Source organism: Panulirus ornatus, chromosome 12 (assembly GCF_036320965.1).
Source record: "Panulirus ornatus isolate Po-2019 chromosome 12, ASM3632096v1, whole genome shotgun sequence".
NCBI classification, from domain to species: Eukaryota; Metazoa; Arthropoda; class Malacostraca; order Decapoda; family Palinuridae; genus Panulirus; species Panulirus ornatus.
Window position 1 is genome coordinate 70,374,911 of NC_092235.1, and position 17,139 is coordinate 70,392,049.

Consider the following 17,139-nt stretch of genomic DNA (forward strand, 5'->3'; position numbering starts at 1 on the left):
CGTTTTCATGTTTTGGCTTGCCGTTGTTGGTATCAGTTATGATTTCTCAAGTGAAGTTCAGTTAAAGGCTTCTGGAGAAGCACAAACAGTCAACCACAACTTTTAACAAAAGCTCTCAGAATATGTGGGGACAAACAAAAATTAGAACCTCTGTTGACTTAGTTTAAGGACCGAAAATGAAACACTACTTACTAGATACTTTGTTGGTTTTAAAGTAAACAGTTGTGGTCTATCTACTAGTAGATAAATGATTAGAGATAACAGCTTGAACACTGAATACCACATGTTCCTGTATTGAAAGTGCAGCCTGTTTTGCACGTGGTTGTAAGTTTTATTTTGCAAAATTCCATTTTCTTAACTCAAAATTCCTTATTTTTGCCATGTGTGATCCTTTTTGTTGTTTGACAAGGTTGATAGCTCTATTATATGACTCCTTTTAATACTGATTGAATATTAGATTCAAGATTCAACTTTATCATTAAGACATTAAATTGAAAATACCATTTTATCCATTCCAGCTAGGCTTGGATAGTGTCATTAGCCCATTGCTCTTGGTTTACCCATGGTCTCAGAAGAGTAATCTCTGAGTGTTCCTTTTCTGTCTCCAGTAAACATATTCATGATGAAATTTTACTATTGCAGTGAAAAGATTTTTTCATCAAATTCACTCAATTTTTCATTACACTATTCATAATTGCACTCTGCTTCCTTGCTGATGTACCTTAAGGCCTACCCCATACTTTTCAAAGATTATCTATACATTTTTCAAAGTCTGTGTTCTTCCTGAAGAAAGATGAATAAATGTTTATATTCATCTCTCATATTCTGGATAAACCAAAACAGTTTTATTCCATATTTGATACATATTTAAATTGGAGCTGTTTCATGTATATAATGTATCTGTACAGGATAGATCAGGCAGTTGCCTGGTGTCGGCTTTGATATTGCAGTACTGCTTAGCAGGAGAGGAAGAGAAGGAGGTCAGCCTTGCAGTTCCTCCAGATTCAGCCACTTCTGCTTTCATCTTCTTGACAGCATTAGAAAAGGCCATGTTTATGATGCAAGAATCAAGAGCAGTCATTGGGACTGGAGAATGAACTGAAAACCACAGGATATTTTTTTGGAGACAATTAATCAGAGACTGGATGGAGGGGCCACAGTTTTATTATTATTATTATTCTTTCTTTTCTTTCTTTCAAACTATTCGCCATTTCCCGCATTAGCGAGGTAGCGTTAAGAACAGAGGACTGGGCCTTTGAGGGAATACAATCACCTGGCCCAATTCTCTGTTCCTTCTTTTGGAAAAAAAAAAAAAAAAAAAAAAAAAAAAAAAAAAAACGAGAGGGGAGGATTTCCAGCCCCCCGCTCCCTCCCCTTTTAGTCGCCTTCTACGACACGCAGGGAATACGTGGGAAGTATTCTTAATCCCCTATCCCCAGGGATATTATTATTATTATTATTATTATTATTATTATTATTATTAAAGAGTCAGATTTAGTAATGGAGCCACCTAGGTTAAGAAACACAAGTAGGTGTAGAAGATTTTTGTGAAGTTTGAGTTTATAGAATCAGAACTGATGGAAGGTCCTAAAGCCTTATAGAGAAATGGTGAAAAATACCTCAGTAAAGATAAGAGTTAGATATGTAAGGAAGGGAGCTACATATTACAGGAAATTAAGAACTGTAGTTAAATGAGAACTGAAAGGATGTTGTATTTTATGAAGATAGATTTAGAGATAAGTAGAAATTGTTGGTATCATGAAAATTTGAGGGAGTCAGAAACATTAATATCTGAAGGAAAAGGTGAAAATGAGTTTGGGAAATAGTCACAGGGCAATTAGAAATGTTTACAGTACTAAGAGGAATTCAAACCAGTGGGGAAGACAAAGTTAGCTTTTAAGTTGATGAAAGAACCACCACAGTAAATCATGGGTTATATACTGAGTGATATAAGTCATTCTCCCTGTCACTTGGATGATATTCATAGTGAGAGATTGTACTATCTAGTGTATAGGTGATGCGCAGATTAATAAAAATCAAATGAAGTTGGTGATGTGAAATCATATTAAAGACATTGAATAAAGGGAACATCATTAATGTGTACTGTAAGGAAAGATAAATCATTTTATCATACTTGTGAAACTGATATCAGAAAAATATTTAATTCATAATTGTCTTTCTTAGTTAATGAAGTAGTGTCAGGAATAAACGAACAATGGCCTTATTTACAAGAATGCTATCTTTAGCTGTCACATCTGATATATTAAACAAGAGATCACTATCTAGAGCCTATCCCTACAGACTACTCATTGGTTTACATTGAATAAAGATATACTGTGAAATATACTGTCTGTCTCAATTGCTGATTTATAGCCACTCAGTTTTGAATTCAGTCACCTATTCTCTTATTCAGTAGCTTTCAAAATTATTGATTTTAAAATGTCCATTGCTGCATCTTATCCTTGATCACTAACAGTAACTTAGGCATTCTTTATTGTAACTCCACTAATCTACTTTGTTCTTGAACAAAATCATAAGACAGTAACATCTTTTTGATTGAATTTTTAGCTCACGTTTTAATTGCACTTTTTACTTAGCTTAGCTATCTTGCTCTATTGCAAGTGTATACATACAGAGTAGAGATAGATAAGTGATACCTGGGTTACAGTAGATTATTAGAATTTGGAATATCAGGATTTTTAATTTCTTTTTTCATACTTAACCATGGTTTCCCCAAAGTAGTGAGGTAGTGCCAGGAACAGATAGAGAAAGTCCACATCCACTCACATCCATTCTCTAGTGTAATGCACCAAAACCACAGCTCTCTATCCACAACCAGACCCCATGAACCTTTCCATGGTTTATCCCAGATGCTTCATATTTCCTGTTTCAGTCCATTGACAGCATATCAACCCCAGTACACCACATTGCTCCAGTTCATTCTATTCCATGCATGCCTTTCACCCTCCTGCATAATCATGCCCTGATCGCTCAAAATCTTTTTTTACTCCATCCTTCCGTCTTCAGTTTGGTCTACGCATTCTCCTTGTTCCCTCCACTCCTGTCAGACACATATATCCCCTCTGTCTACCTTACCTCATTCATTCTCTCGGTATTTCCAAACCATTTTAGCAGGAGAAACTGACATAGAGGATATATGTGTCAAAAGTTGAGTGGATTAGAGCTATGTAGTGTACAGTGGAAGACATGCTGTTAGTGGACTGAACCAAAGCTTATAAAGTACCTGGGGGATACCACAGGGAGGTGCATAGAGCCTAGGTATTGATAGCAGACTGTGGTGTTGGTGCATTACAAATGACTGAGAGTAGATTTGAATGAATAAGGCCTTGTCTTTATCTGTTTCTGGCACTGATGTAGGAAACAACAAACTCCATTGGTGTAGCAATTAGTGTTCTTGACCGTGGTGCATTCATAGGCCACCCAGGGTCAAACACATAAGTTCAAATCCTGATTGTGGCAGTCGGTCCACAGTCAACCCAGCTGTTCATCCACCCTTGGGGGTTGGTCAGCAAAATGGGTACCTGGCCCAGGGTAGGGCATGTGAAGTGTCTGGGGTAAACCGTGGAAAGGTCTGTGGGGCTTGGATGTGGATAGGGATCAGTGGTTTTGTTGCATTACACATGACAGCTAGAGACTGAATGTGAATGAATGTGGCCCTTTTTGTCTGTTTTCCTGGCACTACCTCGCTGAAGCAGGGGGTAACAATGCTGCTTCCTGTGGGGTGGGGTAGCGACAGGAATGGGTGAAGGCAAGCAAGTATGACCAAGTACGTGCATATATCATACTAACCTCCAACAGCCAGGATCGAACCCAGGTCCCCTGCATAGGAGGCGGGAGCATTACTGCCAGGCTATTGTCACCCCTAAAAGGGTAACGACTATTCGAGCACTATGTAATCGAATCCCCTTCACCCCACATTGGTAAGCAACGGGATCTCCAGTGGTCGTCTCCCATAGGCTCTCATGACCAGTTTCACTTTTAGGATTGGTCATAGCCTAGCAGTAGTGCTCCCGCCTCCTATGCAGAGGACCTGGGTTCAATCCTGGCTGTTGGAGGTTAGTATGTTATATGGTAGTGCGTGTTCAAATGCACTATTTATGTATGTGCATATATGTATATGTATGTAACTTATAAAAATTATAAATGAAAATTATTAATGAAGTACATGTAAAAGACATATGATGTCTGCTGTAAAGTTTTTCCATAAAAATCTCTACTGTTTCATGAAAGACCATATGTAATGTAATGTTATTTTCTCAGTTGTATGGAACTTAGCACAGTTATAGTTGATTAGGATGATAGATTATTCCCCAAAAGTGAATGTTTTACTGTACAGTATTGTATACATTAAAATGAAGAGTCTGCAATATAAGAAATAAGAAAGATAATTGGTTTCAGCTCAGTGGAATAAGGATGTGAAGGATGCTGTCATGAGGAGATGGTTAGTAACCGATACATTTAGGATGGATCTTTATATACAATTATGCCTCTTTGCCGTAAATAAAAGTGATTTTCATTATAGATGGACAGATGAAAAAAAGATGAGCAAGGGCAGTGACTGATGATATATATGTTTAGGTAAATTTGTGGAATTTAGATTTATTTTACCAGCATTTTTTCAGGTGATGTAAAAATTAAAATTAATGAGATGACTGTTAGCTGCATTCCTTATATGAATACGTAAGTTGGAAGGATGTAGTCTACTTCTCACAAGTTTGTGTAGATACTGATTGGACATCACTAGCGTGACTAACACACTAGGAGACTGAGTAAACTCAGGAAATTGAGATATAGATGACCCTGTGATGTGAGGATTTTGAAGAAACTTATGTTGAGTTAAAAAGATTGGTGAAAAAGTTTTTTTAAGAGGTGAATATGTTGTCTTTGAAGAAGGAGGTTTCTTTTGAGCCATCTGATGGGGTTTAATGTAATTTTTTATTTATGTTTCACACTGTTTTTATACCAGTTTGTCTCAAAAGTTTGAAATGTTTAGTTTTTAATTCCTTCAATCAGGTTAGTAGTTTGTGTTATCAATACTCAACTATGTGCTCTAACGATACTGTTATTTGAAGAGTATTTTATATATATATATATATATATATATATATATATATATATATATATATATATATATATATATATATATATCTTTCTTTAATGTTTACCCATCTTTATGAATGTGCCGTATGTGTTTGTTTTGCTAGTTTTAACCATTATATTCCATTATTTTTTGTGTAATTTTTACATAGACTTTTTGTTGCCCATACCAAGATTATCTTTATGTGAATATCAAAATCCTGTGTATCCAGTTTCTTTTGACTTGCTGATAACTGAGATTGCACAAGCAGTAGATTAGTGTTTCGAAAGTTATGTGTATTATGTGTAACTATCTGGAACTTCTATATGTAGACACAGGAAACAATGAACAGATTCATTTAGTTTTGTAATAAATAGGGAAATAATATGTGAAGGTTTTGCATAATCCACCTTGCTCTGTGCTAGGAGCATCTTTATATGGTATAAATAGAGAAGGCCTTTCTTTGTTTCCTGGCACTACCTCGTTGACACTGGGCAGCAATTGGGTGCAGGGGAGGAGAAGAGAATGTATATGTTATCTTTTTTTTCCTTTCCTTCATACATTTAATGCTGTTTACTGTAGGGCTGGGTGGCATCAGGAATGGATTAAGGAGATCAAGTATGAATATGGACATGTGTATATATGTGTATATCTTTTTTTTTTTCTCTCTCTCATACATATTCACCATTTCCTGCATTATCAAGGTAGCATTGATAACAGAGGACTGAGCCTTAAAGGAAATATCCTCACTTGGCCCCCTTCTCTGTTCCTTCTTTTAGAAATTTAAAAACAGAAGGGGAGGATTTCCACTCCCCCACTCCCTCCCCTTTTAGTCGCTTTCTATGACATTCTGGGAATATGTGGGAAGTATTCTTTCTCCCCTATCCCCAAGGATATATGTGTGTGTATATCTACCTGATAATGTGTGTATCTATGTTTATGTATATGTATATATGTATTTGTACTTTTTTTTTTTTTTTTTCTTTTGCTTTGTCGCTGTCTCCCGCGTTTGCGAGGTAGCGCAAGGAAACAGACGAAAGAAATGGCCCAACCCACCCCCATACACATGTATATACATACGTCCACACACGCAAATATACATACCTACACAGCTTTCCATGGTTTACCCCAGACGCTTCACATGCCTTGATTCAATCCACTGACAGCACGTCAACCCTGGTATACCACATCGCTCCAATTCACTCTATTCCTTGCCTTCTTTTCACCCTCCTGCATGTTCAGGCCCCGATCACACAAAATCTTTTTCACTCCATCTTTCCACCTCCAATTTGGTCTCCCTCTTCTCCTCGTTCCCTCCACCTCCGACACATATATCCTCTTGGTCAATCTTTCCTCACTCATTCTCTCCATGTGCCCAAACCATTTCAAAACACCCTCTTCTGCTCTCTCAAACACGCTCTTTTTATTTCCACACATCTCTCTCACCCTTACGTTACTTACTCGATCAAACCACCTCACACCACACATTGTCCTCAAACATCTCATTTCCAGCACATCTATCCTCCTGCGCACAACTCTATCCATAGCCCACGCCTCGCAACCATACAACATTGTTGGAACCACTATTTGTACTTGTAGGTGCATATTTGTATATATATGTGTGTATGTGAGTGTATCTGTCTTTCTCATTCTGTATCTTGGCACTACCTTACCAAAGCAGGAAATGGTGTTCAAGTAGGAAAAAAAAGATAGATAAGATATATTGCTAATAGCTATATGGAGGGATATGAATTAAATACTTGTTTCCTTATTGCTACTAAGATGCATCCTTATTTTACATTATAGTCCTTTGAGGGAGTTTTATTAATAATTATCTTGCTGTGTATGTTTAACTGTTTAAACATACCATGTAACCTTTATCCTAAATGCCATAAAGCTAACCTATTTTTGCCATAAAAGTCTGCCATGTTTAGAAATGATATAGAATAATTTGGAGTTATGTTTGGCTCCCTTTTCTTCTTTTTCAGCTTGAAATGTCATTATAATTAATGTTTATTTTTACCAGTTCCACTTCCGCTTCCATGGTTCCATCCGCTGCCAGATCCACTCCCAGATATCTAAAACACTTTACTTCCTCCAGTTTTTCTCCATTCAAACTTACCTCCCAATTGACTTGACCCTCAACCCTGCTGTACCTAATTACCTTGATCTTATTCACATTTACTCTTAACTTTCTTCTCTCACACACTACCAAACTCAGTCACCAGCTTCTGCAGTTTCTCACATGAATCAGCCACCAGCGCTGTATCATCAGCGAACAACAACTGACTCACTTCCCAAGCTCTCTCATCCACAACAGACTTCATACTTGCCCCTCTTTCCAAAACTCTTGCATTCACCTCCCTAACAACCCCATCCATAAACAAATTAAACAACCATGGAGACATCACACACCCCTGCCGCAAACCTACATTCACTGAGAACCAATCACTTTCCTCTCTTCCTACACGTACACATGCCTTACATCCTCGATAAAAACTTTTCACTGCTTCTAACAACTTGCCTCCCACACCATGTATTCTTAATACCTTCCACAGAGCATCTCTATCAACTCTATCATATGCCTTCTCCAGATCCATAAATGCTACATACAAATCCATTTGCTTTTCTAAGTATTTCTCACATACATTCTTCAAAGCAAACACCTGATCCACACATCCTCTACCACTTCTGAAACCACACATTCATATACATAAATGCCCATACACACATATATACATACATATACATATCAACATATACATACACATACACAGACATATACATATATGCACATGTACATATTCATACTTGCTTGCCTTCATCCATTCCTGGTGCTACCCCACCTCACAGGAAACAGCATTGCTATCTCCTGCTTCAGCGAGGTAGTGCCAAGAAAACAGACAAAAAAGGCCATATTCATATCACACTCAGTGTAATGCGCTGAAACCACAGCTCCCTATCCACATCTAGGCCCCACAGACCTTTCCATGGTTTACCCCAGATGCTTCACATGTCCTGGTTTAGTCTATTGACAGCATGTTGACCGTGTATACCACATAGTTCCAGTTCACTCTATTTCTTGCACACCACTCACCCTCCTGTGTGCTTAAGCCCCGATTGCTCAAAATCTTTTTCACTCCATCCTTCCACCTCCAATTTGGTCTCCCACTTCTTGTTCACTTCACCTCTGACACCTATATCCTCTTTGTCAATCTTTCCTCACTTATTTTATCATATGTCATGGCCTTTTTCGACACACCCTTTTCTGCTCTCTCAATCACGCTCTCTTTATTACCACACATTTCTGTCACCCTTTCAATACTTACTCAATCAAACCACCTCACACCACATATTTTCCTCAAACATTTCGTTTCCAACACATCCACCCTTCTCCATACAACCCGATCTATAAAGACCCATACCTCGCAGCCATATAACATTGTTGGAACTACTATTCCTTCAAACATACCCATTTTCACTCTGAGATAACGTTCTCTCCTTCCACTCATTCTTCATCGCTCACAGAACCTTTGCCCCCTCCCTCACCCTGTGACTCACTTCCACTTCCATGGTTCCATCCGCTGCTAAATCCACTCTCAGATATCTAAGAGACCACTTCTTCCAATTCTTCTGTATTCAAACTTACATCCCAATTAACTTGTCCTTCAACCTTACTAAACCTAATAACTTTGCACTTATTCACATTTACTCTCAATTTTCTTCTTTCACACACTTTTCCAAACTCACTCACCAGCCTCTGCAGCTTCTCACCCAAATCAGCTACCAGAGCTGTATCATCGGCGAACAACAACTGACTCACTTCCCAGGCCCTCTCATCCACAACAGACTATATACTTGCCCCTCTCTCCAAAACTTGCATTTACCTCCCTAACCACCCCATTCATAAACAATTTAAACAACCATGGGGACATCACACTCCCCAGCCACAAACTGACATAAACTGAACTCCAATCAATCTCCTCTCTTCCTACTCGTACACATGCCTTACATCCCTGATAAAAACTTCTTACTGCTTCTAGCATCTTACCTCCCATACCATATACCCTTAAGACTTCCCACAAAGTATTTCTATCAACCATGTCATATACCTTCTCCAGATCCATAAATGCTCCATACAAATCTGTCTGTTTTTCTAAGTATTTCTCACATACATTCTTCAAAGCAAACACCTGATCCACACATCCTCTACCACTTCTGAAACCACACTGCTCTTCCCCAGTCTGACGCTCTGTACATGTCTTCACCCTCTCAGTCAATACCCTCCCGCATAATTTCCCAGGAATATTCAACAAACTAATGCTTGTGTAGTTTGAATACTCACCTTTATCCCCTTTGCCTTTGTACAGTGGCACTATGCATGCATTCCACCAATCCTCAGGCACCTCACCATGATCCATATATATATATGTTGAATGTCCTTACCAACCAATCAACAACACAATCACCCCCTTTTTTAATCATTTGAACAGCAATACCAGCCATACCCACCACCTTGCCAGATTTCATCTTCCACAAAGCTTTCACTACTTCTCTCTTTACCAAACCATTTTCCCTGACCCTCTCACTTCACCCACCACCCTGACCAAAACACCCTATATCTGCCACTCTGTCAACAAGCACATTCAACAAACCTTCAAAATACTCACTCCATCTCTTTTTCACTTCATCATTACTTGTTATTACCTCTCCACTTGCCCCCTTCACCGATGTTCCCATTTGTTCTCATCTTAAGCACGTTATATACCTCCATCCAAAACATCTTTTTATTTTCATTAGAATTTAAAGATACTCTCTCACCCCAACTTTCATTTGCCCCCTTTTTCTCCTCTTACACCTTTCTCTCAACCTCCTGCCACTTTCTTTTCGCATCTCGCAGTCATTTGCACTACTTCCCTGCGAGTATCATCCAAATGCCTCTTTTTTCTTTCAATAACTACCTTACTTCTTCATTGCACCACTCACCTTTCTTTCTAATCTACTTATCTCCCACCTTTCGTATGCCACATACATCTTTTGTGCAAGCCATCACTGCTTCCCTAAATCCATCCCGTTCCTCACCCACTCCCCTCACATCATTTGCTCTCACCTTTTGCCATTCTACACTCAATCTCTCCTGGTACTTCCTCACACAAGTCTCCTTTCCAAGCTCACTCTCTCTCTCCTTTTTTCTGGAAACCTCTAAAAGTCTTCACCTTGCTTCCACAAGATAGTGATCAGAACTCCCTCCAGCTGCCCCTCTCAGCACATTAACATCCGAAAGTCTCTCTTTTACACACCTATCAATTAACACGCAATTCAATAATGCCCTTTGACTCTCTTTCCTATTCATGTACCTCTCTTTTTAAACCAAGTATTCCCAATCACCAGTCCTTTTTCAGTACACAAATCCGCAAGCTCTTCACCATTTCTATTTACAATACTGAACATCCAGTGTACACCAATTATACCCTCATCTGCCACATTACTCACCTTCGCATTTAAATCACCCATCACTGTAACCCAGTCTCGCACATCAAAGCTGCTAACGCACTCACTCAGCTGCTTCCAGAACACTTGCCTCTCCTGATCTTTCTTCTCATGGCCAGGTGCATAAGCACCAATAATCATCCATCTCTCTCCATCCACTGTCAGTTTTACCCACATCAATCTAAAACTTACTTCCTTACACTCGATCACATACTTCCACAATTCCTGCTTCAGGAGTAGTGCTACTCCTTCCTCATCTCTTGTCCTCTCACCAACCCCTGACTTTACTCTCAAGACTTTCCCATACCACTCTTCCCCTTTACCCTTAAGCTTCGTTTGACACAGAGCCAAAATATCCAGGTTTCTTTCTTCAAACATTCTACCTATCTCTCCTTTCCTCTTATCTTGGTTACATCCACACACATTCAGACACCCCAGTCTGAGCTTTCGAGGAGGATGATCACTCCCCACTTGACTCCTTCTTCTGTTTCCCTTTTTATATACACTACCAGTCATTACAAGGTGAATTTTTACTCCTCTTATCCCCTTCTTTGTAACGTTCTCCTCTTCCATATAGCTTTCATTCTATCCTTACCTCTACTCATATTGTACTGAGAGCTGTGTCTCTTTTATCATCATCATTCATTTCTATACAGTACTCTAACTTATTTCTTTTACCACTTTTTCCAGTTAGTTCTTTGAAGTACTTATTTGTTTTCATCATCTATTCATAATGTACTGAGAGCTGTGTCTCTTTTATCATTATCACCATTCATTTCTTTCCTGTACTCTAACTTATTTCTTTTTATTACTTTCTCCAGTTAGTTCTTTGAAGTACTCATTCACCTTCATGGGGACTCTTCAGAAATACAATAGGGGTACTAAGTAGACAAGCACATTCTCTACTGATGTAGTAACTCTGAAGATGGTCAGTTTATGCATTTTTCTGTATTATTGTGATGTGTTATAAGCATTAATAAAACATATGGGTGTTACTAGACTCCACTTGCTAGTGGTACATCATGAGCAGGTTTATGCATATCATCATCAATGGATGGGAGTACAGTCTTGTCAAGGAAATTCCCACTCCAAAGGAGTGTATCATATCTTTGCTCCTGAGCAGAGAACATCATCAGAGTCTTAGGAGCCTAGTAAAAGGGTCCTGGGGTTTTATGATAATAAAAAGATACATCAAACTATGAGAAGTAAGGTGGTTATACATCTGGGATTTTGCATTTTGTGACATCCTTTTAAACCTGATCATCATAATTGGTCATCTACCATATTGCTCGTGAAAGGAATCTTACTTAGAAACTCCCCAGTGTTGGTTGTCCAGAAATATGCTTTACTTATTTTCCACTTTGGCTCCATACTTAAGCTTGGTCTTTACCTCTGTAGCATGGACTGACTTGGGTGGTAGTAGATAATTGTGCCTTACCATATTATTTGGTGAACTGAGATTATTGTACACTTAACATTTTATAGATACAAGAGAGTTGATATTGTTAATATTTAGCTCACATGAGATATATATTCTTGTAATACTTCATAAGGGTTAAGTTTGATAATGGACCCTATACTTTATTGTTAAGCATGTAAAGTAACAGGTTCACTGTGAAATAAATGTAAAAATTGATAGCTTTATTTTCCCTGTCAAACTGCATTATAAGTTATTAATTTTTATTATTTTGCTTTGTCGCTATCTCCCGGGTTTGCGAGGTAGCGCAAGGAAACAGACGAAAGAAATGGCCCAACCCACCCCCATACACATGTATATACATACACGTCCACACACGCAAATATACATACCTATACATCTCAATGTGCACATATATATACACACACAGACACATACATATATACCCATGCACACAATTCACACTGTCTGCCTTTATTCATTCCCATCACCACCTCGCCACACATGGAATACCATCCCCCTCCCCCCTCATGTGTGTGAGGTAGCGCAAGGAAAAGACAACAAAGGCCCCATTCGTTCACACTCAGTCTCTAGCTGTCATGCAATAATGCCCGAAACCACAGCTCCCTTTCCACATCCAGGCCCCACACAACTTTCCATGGTTTACCCCAGACGCTTCACATGCCCTGATTCAATCCACTGACAGCACGTCAACCCCGGTATACCACATTGATCCAATTCACTCTATTCCTTGCCCGCCTTTCACCCTCTTGCATGTTCAGGCCCCGATCACTCAAAATCTTTTTCACTCCATCTTTCCACCTCCAATTTGGTCTCCCACTTCTCCTCGTTCCCTCCACCTCCAACACATATATCCTCTTGGTCAATCTTTCCTCACTCATTCTCTCCATGTGCCCAAACCATTTCAAAACATCCTCTTCTACTCTCTCAAACACGCTCTTTTTATTTCCACACATCTCTCTTACCCTTACATTACTTACTCGATCAAACCACCTCACACCACACATTGTCCTCAAACATCTCATTTCCAGCACATCCACCCTCCTGCGCACAACTCTATCCATAGCCCATGCCTTGCAACCATACAACATTGCTGGAACCACTATTCCTTCAAACATACCCATTTTTGCTTTCCAAGATAATGTTCTCGACTTCCACACATTCTTCAAGGCTCCCAGGATTTTCGCCCCCTCCCCCACCCTATGATTCACTTCCGCTTCCATGGTTCCATCCACTGCCAGATCCACTCCCAGATATCTAAAACACTTTACTTCCTCCAGTTTTTCTCCATTCAAACTTACCTCCCAATTGACTTGACGTCAACCTCAACCCTACTGTACCTAATAACCTTGCTCTTATTCACATTTACTCTTAACTTTCTTCTTTCACACACTTTACCAAACTCAGTCACCAGCTTCTGCAGTTTCTCAGATAATAAGTTATCTTGCATTTTTCCAGAATCACCAGCACTGGTGCTCATTACACACATGGAATATATGTTTATATTATCTACATGCCAACTGTGTGAAACCATCATTTATTACTCCCATAACCCACTAAACATGACATGCACATATCTTGTGGCTGCAGTCACTGGTGGTGTCCAATTTCTGCCCTCATACTGCAAAGGCAGTCCTACATGAAGTCTCAGATAGTGAAATGTAGAGCAATCATGCATCCCATGTGCTGAAAATATTGCACAGAAGTGTGCAATGAAAAAAATCAGTGATTGTTATAACATCCAAAGTATTTTCTTGTGTTCAAAAGTGCAACTCAGGATTATTTGGTACAAAATTTTGTAAAGTTTCTTCATGTTAAATTCTGGGGGTGATGAAGAATATTTGAAAGGAGAGAACATTATCTCGAAGAGCAAAAATGGGTTTGCTTGAAGGAATAGTAGTTCCAACAATATTATGTGGTTGCAAGGCATGGGCTATGGATAGGGTTGTACAGAGGAGGGTGGATGGGTTGCAAATGAAATGTTTGAGGACAAAATGTGGTGTGAGGTGGTTTGATCAATTAAGTAATGAAAAGGTAAGAGAGATGTACGGAAATAAAAAGAGTGTGGTTGAGGGAGCAGAAGAGGCGTCTTGAAATGATTTGGACATATGGAGAGAAATGATTGAGGAAAGGGTGACAAAGAGGATATATATGTGTCAGAGGCAGAGGGAACAAGGATAAGCTGATGACCAAACTGGAGGTGGAAGGATGGAGTGAAAAAGATTTTAAGCAATCAGGGCCTGAACATACAGGAGGGTGAAAGGCATGCAAGGAATAGAGTGAATTGGAACAATGTGGTACACAGGGGTCGACATGCTGTCAGTTTACTGAACCAAGGCATATTATATTTGATTGCTGTTTCCCACGTCAGTGAGGTAGCTACAGGAAAGTCAAAGAAAGACCCATCCACCCATATACACACTTATATACATATGCACACATGCATATACATATCAACATACAAACATGTGCATACATATACATATACATGGGCATGTACATATATAAACATGTACATATTCATACTTTCTTGCCTGCATCCATTCCTGGTGCCACCCTACCCTACAGGAAACAGCATCATCGACATCCAGGCCCCACAGACCTTTCCATGGTTTACCCGAGATGTTTCACATGCCTTTAATGTTAATTGATGTACTTTTTGATAGGCATGTAAAAGAGATGGATTTGGATGTGAATATGTTGAGAGAAGCAGCTGGTTGGATGTCTGATCACTGTCTTGCTGAGGCAAGAGTGAAAATTTGTAGCAGCTTTAGAAAAGAGGAAATAATGTCAATGAGAAGAGAGTGGTGAGAGTAAGTGAGCTTGGAAAAGAGATGTATGATGAAATACTAGGAGAGACTGAGTGTAGAATGGCTAAAGGTGAGAATGAATGAAGCAAGAGTGGTTGAGAGGTATTTAGGGAGAAAAACTGGAGGAAGTGAAGTGTTTTAGATATCTGGGAGTGGATCTGGCAGCGGATGGAACCATGGAAGCAGAAGTGGACCATAGGGTGGGGGAGGGGGCGAAAATTCTGGGAGCCTTGAAGAATGTGTGGAAGTCGAGAACATTATCTCGGAAAGCAAAAATGGGTATGTTTGAAGGAATAGTGGTTCCAACAATGTTGTATGGTTGCGAGGCGTGGGCTATGGATAGAGTTGTGCGCAGGAGGATGGATGTGCTGGAAATGAGATGTCTGAGGACAATGTGTGGTGTGAGGTGGTTTGATCGAGTAAGTAACGTAAGGGTGAGAGAGATGTGTGGAAATAAAAAGAGCGTGGTTGAGAGAGCAGAAGAGGGTGTTTTGAAATGGTTTGGGCACATGGAGAGAATGAGTGAGGAAAGGTTGACCAAGAGGATATATGTGTCGGAGGTGGAGGGAACGAGGAGAAGAGGGAGACCAAATTGGAGGTGGAAAGATGGAGTGAAAAAGATTTTGTGTGATTGGGGCCTGAACTTGCAGGAGGGTGAAAGGAGGGCAAGGAATAGAGTGAATTGGAGCAATGTGGTATACCGGGGTTGACGTGCTGTCAGTGGATTGAATCAAGACATGTGAAGCGTCTGGGGTAAACCATGGAAAGCTGTGTAGGTATGTATATTTGCGTGTGTGGACGTATGTATATACATGTGTATGGGGGGGGGTTGGGCCATTTCTTTCGTCTGTTTCCTTGCGCTACCTCGCAAACGCGGGAGACAGCGACAAAGTATAAAAAAAAAAAAAAAAAAAAAAAATTTAGGGAAAGTGCTGACATGTGTTAGAGATGCATGTGGCACACAAAAGGTAGGTGGTGGACAGACTAGAAAGAGTAGTGAGTGGTGGAATAAAGACATAAAGTTACTTGTGAAAGGGGAAAGAGAGGCATGTGGACAGTAGTTACAGGGAAGGAGTGCAAATGATTTGAAGATGTATAAGAAAAAGCAGCAACAGGTGCAGGAGTTCAAACAGAGGGCAAATGAGAGTTGAAGTGAGGAAGTATCATTAAACTTTAGGGAGAATAAGATGTTTAGGAAGGAGGTTAATGTGCAAAAAACAAGAGAAGAAATATAGGAACATCAATGAAGGTAGCTAAAGGAGAAGCAATGAGATGGGGTGAGTATTTTGAAGGATTGTTGATTGTGTATGATGATAGGGAGGCACATGTAGGATATATGGGTCAGGGTGGCATTTGAAGTGAGGGAATCATGGAGAGTGGTTTGGTGAAGAGGGAAAAGGTGGTGAAAGCTTTGTGTAAAATGAAATGCGACAAAGCAGCCGAAGTGGATGGTAATGCTGTTGAATTTATTAAAAAAGGGAGTGACTGCGTTGTTGGCTGGTTGATGAGGATTTTCATTGTATGTATGTATCATGGTGAGGTGCTTGAGGATTGATAGAATGCCTGTATAGTGCCATGTGTAAAGACAAGGGGGATAAAGGCATGGGTTCAAAGTACAGAGGTGTGAGTTTGTTGAGCATACCTACTAAGTGGTATGGGATGGTATTTATTGAAAGGGTAGAGGCATGTAGAGGGCATCAGATGGGGAGGAGCAGCAGTGTGGTTTCAGAAGTGGTAGGGGATGTTTGGATCAGGTGTTTACTTTGAAGAATGTGTGAGAGAAATACTTAGAAAAACATGGATTTGTATGTGGCATTTATGGATCTGGAGAAGGCATGTGATAGGGTTGAAAGAGATGCTTTATGGAAGGCCTTAGATGTATATGACATGGAAGGTAAGCTGCTAGAAGCAGAGACATTTTATCAAGGGTGTAAAGAATGTGTACGAGTAGGAAGATACTGTATTTATTTAATTTATTATACTTTGTCGCTGTCTCCCACATTAGCAAGGTAGCGCAAAGAAACAGACGAAAGAATGGCCAAACCCACCCACATACACATGTATATGCATACATGCCCACACACGCACATATACATACCTATACATTTCAACGTACACGTACATATACATTCGCAGACATATATACACATGTACATATTCATACTTGCTGCCTTCATTCATTCTCATCGCCATCTCACCACACATGAAATAGCATCCCCCTCCGAGGTAGCGCTGGGAAAAGATAAAAGGCCACATTTGTTCTCACTCAGTCTCTAGCTGTCATGTGTAATGCACCGAACCAC

The 17,139-nt window shown here is 39.6% G+C and overlaps 1 protein-coding gene across 3 annotated transcripts in view; it reads left to right on the forward strand.

Moving 5' to 3' along the window:
• The window catches only part of LOC139752226 (zinc finger FYVE domain-containing protein 21-like), a 48,613-nt gene that overhangs the window by 24,505 nt on the left and 6,969 nt on the right, over positions 1-17,139 (forward strand). For 2 of the 3 annotated variants that reach the window (XM_071668246.1, XM_071668247.1), the window contains one exon: positions 909-12,224. The exons of the other annotated variant lie outside the window; for it this stretch is intronic. In XM_071668246.1, the coding sequence (XP_071524347.1) occupies positions 909-1,097 (189 nt within the window). In that variant the 3' untranslated portion in view covers positions 1,098-12,224. Of the gene's footprint in view, positions 1-908; positions 12,225-17,139 lie in introns of those variants that run through there. 3 annotated transcript variants of the gene reach the window in all.